The sequence below is a fragment of the Mytilus galloprovincialis genome, chromosome 3, assembly GCF_965363235.1.
Source record: "Mytilus galloprovincialis chromosome 3, xbMytGall1.hap1.1, whole genome shotgun sequence".
Taxonomy (NCBI): domain Eukaryota; kingdom Metazoa; phylum Mollusca; class Bivalvia; order Mytilida; family Mytilidae; genus Mytilus; species Mytilus galloprovincialis.
Window position 1 is genome coordinate 822,386 of NC_134840.1, and position 18,623 is coordinate 841,008.

An 18,623-nucleotide genomic window follows, 5' to 3' on the forward strand; every position below is an offset into this window, starting at 1 on the left:
GCCATACTGGCCAGCAAGGAGCATGATGTTCAAGCTCTACTAGATATAGTCCATGATATGACAAACAAAGACTTTGTGTCAATCTATCCTACTCAATCAGACATTATGCCGTTAACAAAAGTTCAACAAGAACAAAATGTTTATCTAGGACACAATAACATTGACGAAAAGAAAGAGGTTAAACATCATGGTGTTATAAGATTTATAAAGAATAAAGTAAATATAAAAGACCGGATAAAAGTTGCCCAACATACTATATATGCTATGCTTCGTCCTGGACTGAGTGCCAGAAAGGGAATGTCGCCAATTATCTCAGCAAAAACTCAGGGCAAACTTACGCCTCTGTATGACATTGAGAAACTCCAATTACAAATATGCAGGCAGATACAACGACTACCAAAACGAGTTGCTAATTCTGCCAAGTATAGTTTACTTGTAGTCCTATAATATAAGACTCTGTAGGTTCATATCATTTACATTCAACGTTTTTTATCGGATATTTTTTTTTACTATCAATGTTGAACCTCAGATTCAACATTGATAGTAAAAAAAAATATCCGATAAAAAACGTTGAATGTAAATGATATGAACCTGCAGAGTCTTATATTGTAGGACTAAGTTTACTAGGTATAGAACCAATACAGTCAACTGTGGACCGACTGCTACTCACATCTTTGGATGCATAATTCAAGACAACACCACCATAGATTACAAGATTATAGAAAGGCAACTTATAATGTCAAAACAAAATGCAAATACATTCATTATTAGATTAGAAACTGCTTTATCAAAATACAAACTACCAAAAAGCTCAGGAACTGTTATTAGCCAAACCAACTAGGCTCGGAAAAATGGAAAACAACTGTCAAGTGCCATTCAGCAATATTGGGCAGAGAAATGGGACATGGAAAAATCTGAAAAATCTACAATGAAATAATACATTAATATTACAAGGCCAATCAGAAATTCTCACCGAATATGGAAATTCACCTCAATTAATACTTTAGAAGTAAAGCATTTGTAAGGGTGCCGTGGAACCCAGTGTCTCGCCGGTAACGGTTACACGCCATTATTCCGACAGCCCATTAATCCGACAGCCCATTGGTCCGACAACCCATTAGTCCGACAACCATTAGTGCGACAATCCAGTAGTCCGACAACCCATTGCTCCGACAGCCCAATAATCCGACAACCCATAAGTCCGACACTTATCAGGGTATCAGGGTAAAATAAAATGTGTATGTCTGTATTATTCCGGGGGTTACTGATATCCTTTGGAGTATAACTGTGCCGACAGCACTTGCCAAATCATACCCTGTTCTAACCAGAAAACATTGAAAACATACCCTGTTCTATACATGCTCAGAAAATGTATACCCTGTTCTAGACCGTATAAAATTAGATGCAGTTCTAGACCCGGGTTCTAGACTGTATCTTCAACAACTGAATACGAGATCCTGTTTTAGACAAATACTTTTTGTTAAAAAAAAACCTTGTTCTCACCAGCAGGGCATAAAAAGCGACCCTGTTCTAACCAACAGGACATGAAAGAGAAACCCTGTTCTAACCAGCAGGGCATGAAAAAGTGATCCTGTTTTGCGGCACACCTTTACCACTAAAAATATAGTAAGTAATCCCCGGGGTATTATTACGTTTATGTTCTAACATATTTTAACAAATAACTCCGTATATATAACATAGGACCATGGAAGTATTATATTGACAGGAACTCCAACAAACCGACTTCAAACGTTTATAGTGCGATGCCGCAAAATCGTTAAGTATCTGTTAATTAATTTGACATCTTTCAATTAGTTGTATCGATGCATGGGTTCAACGACGTTTCCGGGATACTCGTAATTATGGAATTTACCGAAGTAACCGGATGTATACATAAATGTCAAGGATATGACATTTAACGACCATGCCAATATTTGTCAGTTGACAATTTATAGTTTTTAGGTTTTCTATGTTAATAAACTATCAACATTTACAAATATTTCACTGATCAATATGGACATGCACGATTTTCATGATGAAGAATTTGAAGAAAAAAATTTTTTTTTAGTTTTATAAATTGACCATAAACCCACTTTTTCATGGTATGGTATCAATATTTCTGTCCTGACACTACGTACTTTTTATTGCTTAAGTCATTAGAATTTAATATGCAATGTTTCGGGTTCTTTCGGGAATAATCCCAGGTAAACCCTCATCAGAGGTCGACCTTTATATATTTATTTCGTATCTAGTATCATAGATAGATGTGTGTCTGTTTCATAACAGTTTTTTTTTTGTTTTTTTTTTTTAATTTATTAACTACACGTGCATATAGGTCTACGTTGTAGCTAGTCTTTTTAAGACAACTAACTGACTAATTTCAAACAGATGCCATATGATCCCCCCCCCCCAAAAAAAAAACTGAAAAAAAACATAATCGTTTGTATTGGACATCATTTTCAATCGCAAATATCTATTTATTCTTTATATTCGCTTATTTGTTTCTCTGTTATTTGTTTTGTGCATAATCAGGCCAATAGAATTTTTTTCATATATGAAATGGATTTGCTAAAATATGTTTAAGGCTGTAAGGTGACCTATAGTTGAAAACTTCTGTTTCATTTGATCTCTGGTGGAGAGAAGTCTTATTGGCAATCATATCTTCTTATTTTTATATTGAATTATAATAAATGTCTTGTGTAAGGAAACAAATAGTTGTAATCTGCATGTATAATTGAGGTTTACTGCTAACAAATCACTTGTTGAATTGTTTACTGAAAGTCCGGTGTCAAATGGTTCATTCATTTCAACAAAAAGAAAATTTTATAAATTTCCCAAAACAAATCCGTCAGACGCCAGAGCAATCTCGGACCAGGTTGAATTTAAAAAAAAAAAGGTGTACATGTAATCTGTGTTTTAACTTGATACATACTATATGGAGAGACCATCACGGGCGTATAATTATCCACCTCTTAGTGCTTAAAACAATTTCTATAAATATGTTAAGTTACGATCGAGAAAACTATTAATATTTGTGTTACACTCGATTAAAATTTACAATCTTTAACTTAAAATTTGAGTTATCAGGCGCCATCAGGCACACTACACGGACATCAAATTATTTTCTGCAAACACTCTACTTCAGAGTCATGTAATCTGCATAATCCGATATTTCCCGATTTCCTAGTTCTAATGATAAAAACATATTAGACAAAACTAAAAATAATCTTACCTTCTTTCCAAATACAGTTATTTTTCTTTTGTCAATCTGTTAAATATGGACCGATTTTTAAGATTGTTTCAGCTGTAGTCTTTAATTGTTGAATAGAAACAGGTGTCGTTATTCATGTAGCGATTCGCAATTAGCCACGGGAGTTTCCGTGTTTATTTACATTGGTAGGTAGATTAGACCCTCGATAACAGATCACGTGATAAGATCAGTTTCTGTAAACTACACACGCGAGGGCGGCATCGCAGATACCCCACAAAGGAGTTATCACATACTTGACATACTGAGTCGGAACCTTTATTTTCCTAAAGAAATCAGTGGGGGTGCGAATGTGCTAATTTTTCGTTGGAGTTCCTGTCAATATAATACTTCCTTTTTTGACAGGAACTCCAACAAACCGACTTCAAACGTTTATAGTGCGATGCCGCAAAATCGTTAAGTATCTAATAATTAATTTGACATCTTTCAATTCGTTGTATCGATGCATGGGTTCAACGACGTTTTCGGGATACTCGTAATTACGGAATTTACCGAAGTAACCGGATGTATACATAAATGTCAAGGATATGACATTTAACGACCATGCCAATAATTGACAGTTGACAATTTATAGTTTTTAGGTTTTCTATGTTAATAAACTATCAACATTTACAAATATTTCACTAATCAATATGGACATGCACGATTTTGATGATGAAGAATTTGAAAAAATTATCGGAGAAGAAATTGAAGAGTTTTATTGCTTTTGTAAATCTGAAACATGTTCAATAGAAAAGATGATTCCGTGTGAAGGACCCGACTGCAAAACAAAATTTTTCCACCACAGTTCCGCCATATCAGTTTACTGAAAAAAAAGTAATGCTATTCTTCATTTGATTCAGTTGTAGTGAAAAATTAACCATCCCCCTTTTGCGCTACCAATGTGAAACAAAATCATTACTGACAACTAACTGATTAATTTCAAACAGATGCCATATGATCCCCCCCCCCCCCCCCAAAAAAAAAAAAACAAAACAGAAAAAAAACCATAATCGTTTGCATGGACATCATTTTCAATCGCAAATATCTATTTATTCTTTATATTCGCTTATTTGTTTCTCTGTTATTTGTTTTGTGCATAATCAGGCCAATAGAATTTTTTTCATATATGAAATGGATTTGCTAAAATATGTTTAAGGCTGTCAGGTGACCTATAGTTGAAAACTTCTGTTTCATTTGATCTCTGGTGGAGAGTAGTCTTATTGGCAATCATATCTTCTTATTTTTATATTGAATTATAATAAATGTCTTGTGTAAGGAAACAAATAGTTGTAATCTGCATGTATAATTGAGGTTTACTGCTAACAAATCACTTGTTGAATTGTTTACTGAAAGTCCGGTGTCAAATGTTTCATTCATTTCAACAAAAAGAAAATTTTATAAATTTCCCAAAGCAAATCCGTCAGACGCCAGAGCAATCTCGGACCAGGTTGAATTTAAAAAAAAAAAAGAAGGTGTACATGTAATCTGTGTTTTAACTTGATACATACTAGAGAATCACGGGCGTATAATTATCCACCTCTTAGTGCTTAAAACAATTTCTATAAATATGTTAAGTTACATTTTACGATCGAGAAACTATTAATATTTGTGTTACACTCGATTAAAATTTACAATCTTTAACTTAAAATTTGAGTTATCAGGCGCCATCAGGCACACTACACGGACATCAAATTATTTTCTGCAAACACTCTACTTCAGAGTCATGTAATCTGCATAATCCGATATTTCCCGATTTCCTAGTTCTAGTGATAAAAACATATTAGACAAAACTAAAAATAATCTTATCTTCTTTCCAAATACAGTTATTTCTGTCATTCTGTTAAATATGGACCGATTTTTAAGATTGTTTCAGCTGTAGTCTTTAATTATTGAATAGAAACAGGTGTCGTTATTCATGTAGCGATTCGCAATTAGCCACGGGAGTTTCCGTGTTTATTTACATTGGTAGGTAGATTAGACCCTCGATAACAGATCACGTGATAAGATCAGTTTCTGTAAACTACACACGCGAGGGCGGCATCGCAGATACCCCACAAAGGAGTTATCACATACTTGACATACTGAGTCGGAACCTTTTATTTTCCTAAAGAAATCAGTGGGGTGCGAATGTGCTAATTTTTCGTTGGAGTTCCTGTCAATATAATACTTCCATGATAGGACTAAGGTAGTTTGAATACTTTCTAAGTATATACTCAATTCGAAATCTGCATATACTAGAATAGAACAGAAAAGAATATTTCATTTTCCAAATTACAGGGTCTATAAAGAGCATATTAAGAACAATCAGTGAAAGTCAGTGAGAGCTACTGATGAAACCCCAGCCCAAATATTTCGGTAAACATGAAGTTGCGGAGTTGTTAATCTGAAAAAGCATCACACGATATAGCTGATTTCAATAAACCCGGAAACCAAATTTAAAAAATCCTTGTAATGTAGTTCATGAGAAAGATGCAACTAAAGTATTCATGGAACGAACGGACGTATTTACTGACGGATTGGCGGACAGTACCCCCCGCCCCCAACACACACACACTTTTTTTTTTAGAAACGGCGGTATAATGATTGGGTCAACATTAAGACATTACAATACTAGTATGATATAATTATCTTTATAGCAGCATAATCCTCAGTCAAAATCGGAGAAAAAACAAAATAGAAAAAAAACCCAACTAACTCATTGATATCAAATAACAGTCAGTATCAAGACTTGTGCTACATAATTCAAAAGAGCTAACAATATAATAAGATGTTTTCCCCATAATAGTAAAGTTTTCTTGTGTTAACATCAAAACAAATAAATTTTGAAGATTCATCATGTTTATTTAACTTTTTAAAGTTCTGACAAGTGCTAGACATATGCTGAATGAGTTCATCCCTCAAATATTATAAAGTGAGCATGCGATTGGAAAATGACGCTCATCCTCAACTTTATCAGCTGTACAATACGATTTTTTGAGAATCTGGCATTTTTAATTCCTAATGTAATGGGTGAGCACAGATTCTTAATTAACATATGAACTACCTTTTTGGTGGAAGAAGACTTCAAGTCTTCTGAAGGCCAATGGTGCCGACTTTAAAATCATTAAATTCTCCGTATACCGCATTCGTTTCTGTATATTACAATTTCATAACAACTTCTGATTCCTGACACAGATTTTTACACATGATTAAGCATCTGAATCATTTAATTTGTAAATTACGATTGAAAAACAATCACTATCGTAAATATGTACCCTTTTATTTATGTAAATTATTAGATTTCATTTCATCTACATGAACGTTATTTGTTCACTTGTAACCGGATGTTTTACTGTAGATATTTGAAGTACGCATGCGTGAATTTGGTATCGGGACAACTCGTCCTGTTTACATGTTCGCCATTGAAGTTACGAATTTGCAGACAAAAAGATTTTGTTTTATAAAAAGGATCTATTTCTTATTAAATTGTTGTTTTTATTCATTGTTTTCCTTTGTCATGTGAATTAGATGCCCTTCTACTTCAATTGGTTTGAATCTATTTATAAAATTATTCAAGACTCAGTTGACAAGAGCAGTACGTTGCTGTTGGGAGAATTTTGATTAAACTCTAAATGCTCATAGAATAAGAAATATAATCTAAACTGAATGTACCTCCTTCTGAATAATTTATTGCAATATAAATATAAATCCCTTTTGACAAGAGAAATCTGACTTTTGTCAGAAATATTTGTTTCAAATGTGCAACGGTAATCACGTGTGACGGCCATATTGGTTTGTTTACAAATATGTGAAGAAGCCTCTAGAACCATGACCTTGCATCATAAATAGTCTTCCAAAACGTAAACTTTGTGCAATACTATTTTATCAATCATGATTATTTTCATGAATTTAAATTTGATTATTTAAAGAAATAAAATTATAACAATTACGATTTTAGATTAGAGATTCTACACAGACATGCTTTGATCTATTTATAGCCAAATTAGTTTACCTGTGTGAAAATGTAAATAATGGTCTAAATGGATATTAATTTGTTTACTACTCAAGTAAAGACATTAATTTGTTTACTAAACAAGTCAAGACAAACTATGGATGGAAGATAATAATTCACCTAAATATTTCAGGACATTTGATTTATTATAATAAATTTTCAGTTATTTAGTATTTTGTAAAAAAGGGGGAGGTTTTTTTACATGTCGCGCCGTATCTCAAAAACGAATGTATGATTATTGCTTAAAACTTAAACACTTCTTTGTTACATTAATCTAAAGATCTGTATACTTTTTGGTTTTGATTCAAAATTTTATATAAGTGATATTTAGTTTTTTTGAAGAAAAAAAGAGGGGGGTTCATATGTCTCTCCGTATCTCAAAAACAATAAATGGAACAAAGCAGCCTGGGTTAGTGGGGCTGCTTTTATGGTAATTCAAATTACCTTTTATTCACCTTCTTCCACCTCAGAGTTATCAGCTCTTTGATTTAAAATCAATGATATCTAAATATTTTTCTTTTTGAAAACAATCTTTAAATGAAATAAGTGTCAAGTTTGCCTTTGTCAATGTTCATTGTTTAAAATTTTTAACAGATGATTCCAATATGTATATTTATAAACCAAAACACATAATTTACTAAGTTTTTGTTTACAATTCGATAACAAGGATTTGTATAGTTATATAATATACTGAAACAAATATCCCACATGAAAAGAATAATTGATATCAAAATGGACAACCACTAAAAGTATAGAGAGCGGAGTTGATCTTTTTAGAGAAAATTTACCCATACACATAAGACAGATGCATTACGAAATTTTGAGCTGTCGGAATAATGAGCTGTCGGAATAATGAGCTGTTGGAATAATGGGCTGTCAGAGTAATGGGCTGTCAGAATAGTGGGCTGTCGGAGAAATGGGCTGTCGGAATAATGGTTGTCGGACTAATGGGATGTCACCATCTCGCCTACTTTCCCCCATCCCCAAAAAAATCCAAAATGTCATATAGCTACTTTTAAAAATCTTTTTTACAAAATGAGTTATCTCCCTTTGTACAGAAATAGGGTTTAACATAGTACTATAACATATGATATGGACCATAACTCTAGACGACTAAATCATCAGATCAGAACAAAATTCAAACTTGATCTATATGTTTTCATGATCAAACTATATACCAAATATCAAATTAATATTTAAAAGAACAAAGAAAAAAGTGTGGAAATTTGATTTGCTGGACGGTCTGTCTGTCCGTCCGTCCGTCCGTCCAGACAAACATGAGCAGAACAGACCAAACCAGACAGAGGGGACAGACAGACAGACAGACAGACCATCACAGAACCATGAAAATAAGGTCAATGAGAATGGAGTATGACAGACAGAAACTTTGTAGCATTAGGTATCTGCATACAAGGAATGTAGCTTCCAGGTCATCTACCCTATGAAAACATTAAGATTTTGTCACTATTAAACATAAAGATTTTGTCACAGTTAACATGGTCATGGTTAACATTTCCGCAGTCAAGATTACCACTACTAACATTTAAGGAATGTATGATCCCTAAATATGAAATCTGAGCTGATTCTCTCTAGAACAATAATACCTCCCATTTGAAACAAGTCAAACTTCAGGTCAAATTTTTGGGACACGTTTTCAAAAATTGTACATAATGGCTGTTTTCAATCACAGACAAGAGGGCAAGATTTTAGATCCAAGTAGCAAGTAAGCCTTATTTATAATATGAGGCAGGCATTGCCTGTAAATGGGGAGGTAGTCTGTATGAATTATTTTTTTGTTAAAAAAAAAGAGACGGAAATACAGTAACGTTTCTGATTTTGGTTCTGTTGTTAGGGAATTTACGGTAGTTGTGACGTTATTTAAGTTATGACATTATTTAAGTTATGACGTCATATGCAATGTAAACAAAGAAACGCTATCACCAGGTAAAGTTTTTTCATATCAAGGAATTTTTAAAAATGAAATTGGTATTGCGTTCCTTCCTACTTTATACTAGACTGATAAATATATATTTTACTCAAAGTTTCATACAAACGAGACCGGAAAAACGAAGTACATTTCTGTGCAGATGCAGGAATTCAAAACATGACATAAAAAAGTTTGAACTATTTTGAGTTCATTAGTACAATGAAAATTTCGGGAAAATTTTCCTGATTTTTTTATTTTTTTTTAATTGAATTTTCTTTATTTTAATTTTAATTGACTTCGTCCCCATATTTCTATCTTACACACTCTTTATTGCTTCATATCCAAAGAGTTAATAGTTATAATGATCTACTATATTATTTAGGTACCAAAGATTACAAATGTCATTAGGATTGATTAGGAAATCCAAATAATCCCTGGAACACAACCTTTTGTAAATAGTATTTTATATAAAATGTGTTAAAATGAGTTTATTATGTCAAGATTCTTGTAAAAGCACTGAAGTTGCTGAAGAAATGTCATTATTTGAAATCTGGAGAGCATTTCTAACACGTTCCTCATTGAAGCCCATGTCTATTAAGTGCTGAACCTACAAAGTATATAAAGAAAACATTAAACTATTGATCAAGTTTGATACAAATTACAAAACATACTATAAACAAGATACACAAGATTAACTGTCAGCTATTATCAGATCCCTGCTATAAGTGTTTCTGATAAAAGCTAAAAGTAGAAGTGATAAAGAGCATGTTTGAATCACCTATATCTTCAATAATAGCCATTTTTATGTAAAAGTTATCATAAATGGGAATACCTGTATGTGTTAACTGGTAATTTCAGTAATAATGACATATTTGTAGAGGTTGCCCTGCTATATAAAGTTTCATTCTATTTATTATAGTATTAAAATAATAGAAAAAAAAATGCAATAATTAGATCTTGACTTGTTGATCCTTTTGGCTCCCTAAAGTTTCTTTCTATCAGTTATAGTTTTTAAGATATGAGGCAAAATGCCAAAAATTGGTAAAAATCATTATAAAAGAGTGATAACTCCAATAATGATTGATATGATGATTTAATTTTCCTAATAAAACTGTCAATAATAGTTTACAAAATTATGTAGACAAAAATGAAACAAAATTGATGAAATTTAACATTTAAAAGGGCTATGACACCTGAAAGAATTCGTCTGTCTGGCAGTTTCGACTTAAATGGACAGTGGGAAGATCTCAACATTCTTATCATTTCTGTCCCTGTCAATTTTTAATATTGCATCTGAACATCTCTGAAAATTTATTCTTTTAAGTTCATGAACAAAATTGCACAGGTATATAAAGGTGTTTTTGTCCATTGAATGCTTTAACCAACAGCTCCTTTCAAACATATTTCAAATTAACTGGTTTGAACTTTTTTTCTTAAACTAATGACCATTAGATTCCAAATTAACATAATGATTAAATTAAAAATAAAAAATATACCATTTAGATTCTTAAGTTTGTTGCAATGTATCCAACTAGCAAATTATCAATAAAGTATGACACGCATAATAAACAGACCATGAAAAATCTTCATTATATCATTGCTTATTCTTGTCTGTTTAAGTTTATGTTTATGTTTTAAATACGATAAAAGGGCATTGATAATTATGTCAAATCTGAGTAAATTGACCTTTTAGAATCGTCATAGCTGTAAAATCCGAGCGTTTCTTGACCTCTGTACCGGTACATACCTGATCTTCTGAAACTTCTACTGGATTATCATCCTGGTTGTGTCCTGTGAAAATAAACAATACCTATGTATGCCTTTCATGTCCCAAGTCTCAAAGGAGTAGGTTCGATAAGGCCCTAAAATGGCACTTTCTATTTTTTGACCAATATTACAATGGATCATAGCTAATACAGTGACTAATTAGAAATAAGGCTTTTGTTGAAAATTTATCAAGCTTGATACTTTCTGAAATTGTCTTGTGATCAAATTTTGACATAATATCCGTTTCTGTCACAAATCTGGTCAAATATCTTAAAATCTATTTCGCAATACTGTGCATTTGAAAATTTCTTTCTGAAACTTGAAAAATTTTGAAAAAAAAATTATAAACCCTTGAAAAAAATTGTAGAATGGAACCTTGTAGTACAATTTTAGAAAGATCCTGCACTTAAACACAAGTTACTGTCTGGAAACTAGAAACATAGATATAAGAACATGTGGAATGAGTGCCAATTTATAAAAGTAGACCATTATAGGTCAAAGTATGGTCTTCAACACAGAGCCTTGGCTCACACCTAACAGTAAGAAATAAAGGGCTGCAAAAATTACTAGTTTAAAACCATTTACAATAATATTATAAAATAAAGTATTGTGATATCATAAAGTTTCCAAGGAATTATATCTATAACATCTGAATGATTGTAAAAGTAAAAATGTCTACCATGTAGTTGAGAAGAAAAATAAAAAAAGTGAAGAAGGCCAACGGCTGAACGTCTTGAAAATTGGTTTAATCGAGCTTCACTGATAAATGAAAATAATTTAGTTGTTAAGTATACAAACAGAAATGAAAATTTATAGTTATACAAATCACTTATCACAGCTGGTATATAGAACAGATATAACCCTGAATAAGTAAACACTACATAACAAATAAAATGCTTCACAGAGCACAGTTGGATACAACCACAGAGGTTCAACCCTGAACAGTCATGACAGTTAGAGCAAAAATGGACACAATATTTGCACTTCATATGGTCTGAATAGGATTGTAATTAAATATTCAACAAATAATTTCTGACACAGAATAACTGTAGACAAAGAACTTATAATTGATTATATGATTTGAATTTATATTATTTTTTTTTTGCTTTTGTGCAATACACTATGCTGTCTCCAATTGACCACCCCCCACCCCCCCCCCCCCAAAAAAAAAAAATTTACTCACCATTTTTTGGCCAAAAAATGATATTTGAAGAAATTTTCTTATTAATTTTTGAAATCTGAAATGAGAAAAAATTGCCCCCCACTCTATTTATATTTTACACCCCCTTTTCTTTTTTTTCAAAAATTAATATTCCTAAATCAGCATTAAATTTTAATAGAAACTAGAAAATCGCTTATTCAGGCTCCTTTTTGGCCCTAAATTCCTTAACTGTTGGGACCATAACCCCCAAAATCAATTCTTACTTTCCTTTCGAGGTATTGAACCTTCTTGTATATTTTCATACAGATCCATTCACTAATACATTTTGTTAAAGATATTGTCCGGTAACCAAATATGTCAACAATGACGACAACAACACATGCAACAATTATTATACAAATCCAAAAAAATGTTTGCGGTCGCATATAAACAAATAACAATTGACTTACTTCTATGCCTTACTCCAAACAGTTCCTGACCTTCATCTGGTTCATTATCAAATACATCATTATTTAAACCATTACCAAACATTCCTGGACCATTATTCTGGAAACAAAATGTATAACATGCAAGTTTAACAAGAAAAAAACAAATTTATAGCAGAGTATCATTAAAATCAATTGCCGATTTAATAACAATTTTCCAAATATATCTATAATGAATGAAGGATGTGTCCATGCGACACAAATGATGCCCCCACTTGCATATAAAGTTATAAAAGGACATAACTCATGAACTGTGAATGTAACACTACCCAAATGTGTACTTGATCTGAGTTTTGTGGTAATAAGCATTATCGCTATTTCATGCATTTTTCCTTTGATATTTTTTTGTGATAACTTTTCATATCATGCTACTCGCTTGAGACGGAAAATTATCGCTAGAAACTAAGGAGGCATGTGGCGTTGCTAATGAAATTGACATTCTCGTCATAAGTAAAATAGGGATGAACAGATTATCATTGGTCATCTCAACTCGATTACTTTTCTCGTTTTCATCTTACAGGCTCAAGTGAGAAAAGCAATCTAGTTATCGTTGGTCATCTCAACTCTATTGCTTTTCTCGTTTTCGCCGTACAGGCTCAAGTGAGAAAAGCAATCTCGTTGAGACGATCAACGATAATCTATAATTATGTCAAAGTTTCATAACATTTGGTTGAGGCAAACTCAAGTAAGAGAATGGAAATAAAAATTCAGCCAGATGGACAATTAGACCAGCTTGTAATAATTAACCAGATGCTCCGCAGGGCGCAGCTTTATACGACCGCAGAGGTTGAACCCTGAACAGTTGGGGCAAGTATGGACACAACATTCAAGCTGGATTCAGCTCTAAATTTGGATTGTGATTAAATAGTTGACACAGCAAAGGTTTCTGACACAGAATGAATGTGGTCTAATAAACTTGAAATTTGTTTTTTGCCTTTGAGCAATTTACTATGCTGTTGAATATTAATTCTCTCAAAAAAATGTTTGAAGAAATTTTCTTTTTATTTATGAAATCTGAAATGAGAAAAATTGAACCCCCCCCCCCCCCACTTTTTTTCACATCCCCCTTTCCCTTATTCCAAAACTGATCTCAATTCAAATTTCTAATGGAGTTTGCAACAATAACTACTCATTTAAATACATCATAAAATATTAAAATGTAAAAAAAAGTGCTTGTTATCACTGAATGGTAAAGATTGTTTTAATTTATCAGTTGGTAGTAAAAGTGAATATACATTGTATATTGTATAAAACAATGATTTCAGTTGATTCAACTACTATTCTGGACAATATAAGATCACTCCAATTGAAAATTTCTTTCTATTGCACAATATTGTGCAATTAGATATTTCTTGTTATTGCGCAATACTGTGCAATTGAAAATACTTGCTATTGCACAATACTGTGCAATTGAAGATGCTATTGCACAATACTGTGCAATTGAAGATTTCTTGCTATTGTGCAATACTGTGCAATTGAAAATTTCTTGCTATTGCACAATACTGTGCAATTGAAGATTTCTTGCTATTGCTGAATACTGTGCAATTGAAAATTTCTTGCTATTGCACAATACTTAATATAATAATTTTGGATCCTGATTTGGACCAACTTGAAAACTGGGTCCATAATCAAAAATCTAAGTACATGTTTAGATTCAGCATATCAAAGAAGCCCAATAATTAATTTTTTGTTAAAATCAAACTTAGTTTAATTATGGACCCTCTGGACTTTAATCTAGACCAATTTGAAAACGGGATTAAAAATTAAGAATCTACATACACAGTTAGATTCAGCATATCAAAGAACCCCAATTATTCAATTTTTGATGAAATAAAACAAATTTTAATTTTGGACCCTTTGGGCCCCTTATTCCTAAACTGTTGGGACCAAAACTCCCAAAATCAATCCCAACCTTCCTTTTATGGTCATAAACCTTGTGTTTAAATTTCATAGATTTCTATTTACTTATACTAAAGTTATGGTGCGAAAACCAATAAAACTGCTTATTTGGGCCCCTTTTTGGCCCCTAACTCCTAAACTGTTGGGAACTCAACTCCCAAAATCAATCCCAACCTTCCTTTTGTGTTCATAAACCTTGTGTTTAAATTTCATTGATTTCTATTTACTTATACTTAAGTAAAAGTGAGAAAACCTAGAAAATGCTTATTCAGGCACTTTTTGGCCCCTAATTCCTAAACTGTTGGGACCAAAACTTCCAAAATTTTAATTTTTGCGGTCGTATAAAAATCTTCCAAAAGACAAACACTTCAAAGTCACCACGCTTGTCTGGCTTCCTTTTAAAACAAACCAGCCAAGCATGCTATAATTAAATATCTACTAAAAGATAATCTCACCTGGTCTCTATTTAAATTAAACCATCCATTTTGTTGAGGTTGTTGTTGAAATGTCTGCCATAATAATTGTTGTTCCATGTGCTCCATGTGTTCTTGTCTCTGTATTTCTCTGGTGGCACCAATTGGTTTCTCTAGATCTTTTGGTGGAGAACTCTCAAACAACTTTTGTAAAGTGCATCCAAAAAATTTAGCAATAAATGTTGGTATTCTAAAACTTTGTACTTTTAAGAAATTAGCTTTCCACAGTAACCCTGAAAGCTGAAAAAGGGTATAAAACAATGACTTTTTCATTAAAGTACAACTGACCCTTACTCTACACACTATAGGGGTATTAAACAATGACTTCTTCATTAAAGAACAATTGACCTTCACTCTACACACTATAAGTGTATTAAACAATGACTTCTTCATTAAAGTACAATTGACCCTTACTTTAAACACTATATGGGTATTAAACAATGACTTCTTCATTAAAGTACAATTGACCCTTACTCTACACACTTTAAGGGTATAAAACAATGCCTTCTTCATTTAAGTACAATTGACCCTTACTCTACACACTATAAGGGTATTAAACAATGACTTCTTCATTAAAGTACTATTGATCCTTACTCTACACACTATAAGTGTATTAAACAATGACTTCTTCATTGAAGTACAATTGACCCATACTCTACACACTATAAGGGTATTAAATAATGACTTCTTCATTAAAGTACAATTGACCCTTACTCTACACACTATAAGGGTATTAAACAATGACTTCTTCATTAAAGTACAATTGACCCTTACTCTACACACTATAAGGGTATTAAATAATGACTTCTTCATTGAAGTACAATTGACCCTTACTCTACACACTATAAGGGTATTAAATAATGACTTCTTCATTGAAGTACAATTGACCTTTACTCTTCACACTATAAGGGTATTAAATAATGACTTCTTCATTGAAGTACAATTGACCCTTACTCTACACACTATAAGGGTATTAAACAATGACTTTTTTCATTAAAGTACAATTGACCCTTACTCTACACACTATAAGGGTATTAAACAATAACTTCTTCATTAAAGTACAATTGACCCTTACTCTAAACACTATAAGGTATTAAACAATGACTTCTTCATTGAAGTACAATTGACCCTTACTCTACACACTATAAGGATATTAAACAATGACTTTTTCATTAAAGTACAACTGACCCTTACTCTACACACTATAAGGGTATTAAACAATGACTTCTTCATTGAAGTACAATTGACCTTTACTCTTCACACTATAAGGGTATCAAAGAATTACTTCTTCATTAAAGTACAATTGACCCTTACTCTACACACTATAAGGGTATTAAACAATGACTTTTTCATTAAAGTTCATTTGACCCTTACTCTACACACTATAAGGGTATTAAACAATGACTTCTTCATTAAAGTACAATTCACACAGAAATTAACAACTATAGTTCACTGTACGACCATCAACAATGAGCAATGCCCATACTGCATATTAAAAACTCCAGTTTTACAGATAATTTTAATAATGACATCATTGATATTGATAAAAAAGATATTAAATGCATGCCAAGTTTAACAAATTTTGTACCAGGAAAATATCTGATCACATATTTCATAGATAAATTTTTGAAAATGTTCAAAGAAAGGATGAATAAAACAAAACTTCAATTCAATGTTATCATTTCCCTCCTTAAATAGAAAACAGACAAGCACAGCAGAATGAAGGAGCTTGATGTAAAATTGGTTTAAATTTTGCTATGTGAACTAATTCCTGAATTACCAAAGGAGTAGGGACAATTAGGCCCTTAATTGGCCCACACATTACTGCAAATTTAAAAGTTATCATACATATTCTTAAATAACTGAAAACTTGACTAAGGTATAAGGAACTAAGAAATACAAAACAAATTTGACATCGAAAAAGTGACCATGGCAACAAATCATGACTTAATTTGCATATCATGTTAAATTTCATGATTTTCCTTGTTTTTTCATCAAATTTTAAAGTATATTTTAGATTGAAAAGTATGTGCGCACCCAAGAAACAACTTGATATTTGGTGAGATTATGCCAATAGTTATAATAAAGCTCCTGTTAAATTATTTTGTTGTTTCTTGGCTGCGCAGTATGCTTCCACAACAGAAATAAAGATAGAAAGCTGCATAAATTCTGTATTTTTTCATCGTTTTTGTGAAAACAGTACATATTATGACATAATTGTGACATCATCAGATAAAAATCTTTATGTTTTTCATTTATATTTCTTGACTTGATGCATTTCTAAACACTATGAGCCAATTTAAAATGGTTATCAGACATTTTATTTTCTTGGGCCAAAACTAGGCATTAGACCGTTGGTTTTCCCGTTTGAATGGTTTTACACTAGTAATTTTGGGGCTCTTTATAGCTTGTTGTTCGGTGTGAGCCAAGGCTCCGTGTTGAAGGCCGTACTTTAACCTATAATGGTTTACTTTTTAAATTGTTATTTGTATGGAGAGTTGTCTCATTGGCACTCACACCACATCTTCCTATATCTACTTAATGCCCCTACTCCTTTTATTTATATTTTTACTGTCTGTATACCTCTCTACATGCTGATTATCATATATACATGCAGCTAGATCAAAGAAAGTCAGGGAACAAAGATTGATATGCAGCATCACATTAATGAATAATGCCTTTTCCCAGCAGTATACACACTATCATAGTAATGAATACATATGTAATGCCTTTTCCCACCAGTATACACAATATCATATTAATGAATAATGCCTCTTCCCATCAGTATACAAAATATCATAGTAATGCCATAACAATACATACCAACCCACAAATGGCAACAAGAATAGATTCTTTAGAAGTACTGGCAATCTAAAATAGAGAGAAAATTTACTGAAACAAAATAATTTTTAATGCAAGAGAGAAAATTGTCTCCCCTACACAACTGTTAAAAAGAGTCAAGACGACCAGAAAAGAACAGACATATCTTAAATATCATACAAAACTTAGGCAAGACGACCAGAACAGTACAGACATATTTTAAATATCAAACAAAACTTAGGCAAGACAACCAGAAAAGTACAGACATATCTTAAATATCATACAAAACTTAGGCAAGACGACCAGAAAAGTACAGACATATCTTAAATATCATACAAAACTTAGGCAAGACGACCAGAACAGTACAGACATATCTTAAATATCATACAAAACTTAGGCAAGACGACCAGAAAAGTACAGACATATCTTAAATATCATACAAAACTTAGGCAAGACGACCAGAACAGTACAGATATATCTTAAATATCACACAAAACTTAGGCAAGACGACCAGAAAAGTACAGACATATTTAAAATATCAAACAAAACTTAGGCAAGACAACCAGAAAAGTACAGACATATCTTAAATATCATACAAAACTTAGGCAAGACGACCAGAAAAGTACAGACATATCTAAAATATCATACAAAACTTAGGCAAGACGACCAGAACAGTACAGACATATCTTAAATATCATACAAAACTTAGGCAAGACGACCAGAACAGTACAGATATATCTTAAATATCACATAAAACTTTGGCAAGACGACCAGAAAAGTACAGACATATCTTAAATATCATACAAAACTTAGGCAAGACGACCAGAACAGTACAGACATATTTTAAAT

General features: G+C 32.2%; 1 protein-coding gene across 2 annotated transcripts in view; it reads right to left on the reverse strand.

Annotated features, from left to right (window-relative positions):
* Window positions 1–9,615: 9,615 nt before the first annotated feature.
* The window catches only part of LOC143066895 (ubiquitin-associated domain-containing protein 2-like), a 30,817-nt gene continuing 21,809 nt past the window's right edge, over window positions 9,616–18,623 (reverse strand). For both annotated transcript variants that reach the window (XM_076239719.1, XM_076239720.1), the window contains exons 6-10: window positions 17,778–17,825; window positions 14,937–15,194; window positions 12,547–12,643; window positions 10,916–10,959; window positions 9,616–9,775 (exon numbers count right to left, since the gene is read on the reverse strand). In XM_076239719.1, the coding sequence (XP_076095834.1) occupies window positions 9,665–9,775; window positions 10,916–10,959; window positions 12,547–12,643; window positions 14,937–15,194; window positions 17,778–17,825 (558 nt within the window). In that variant the 3' untranslated portion in view covers window positions 9,616–9,664. The remainder of the gene's footprint in view (window positions 9,776–10,915; window positions 10,960–12,546; window positions 12,644–14,936; window positions 15,195–17,777; window positions 17,826–18,623) is intronic.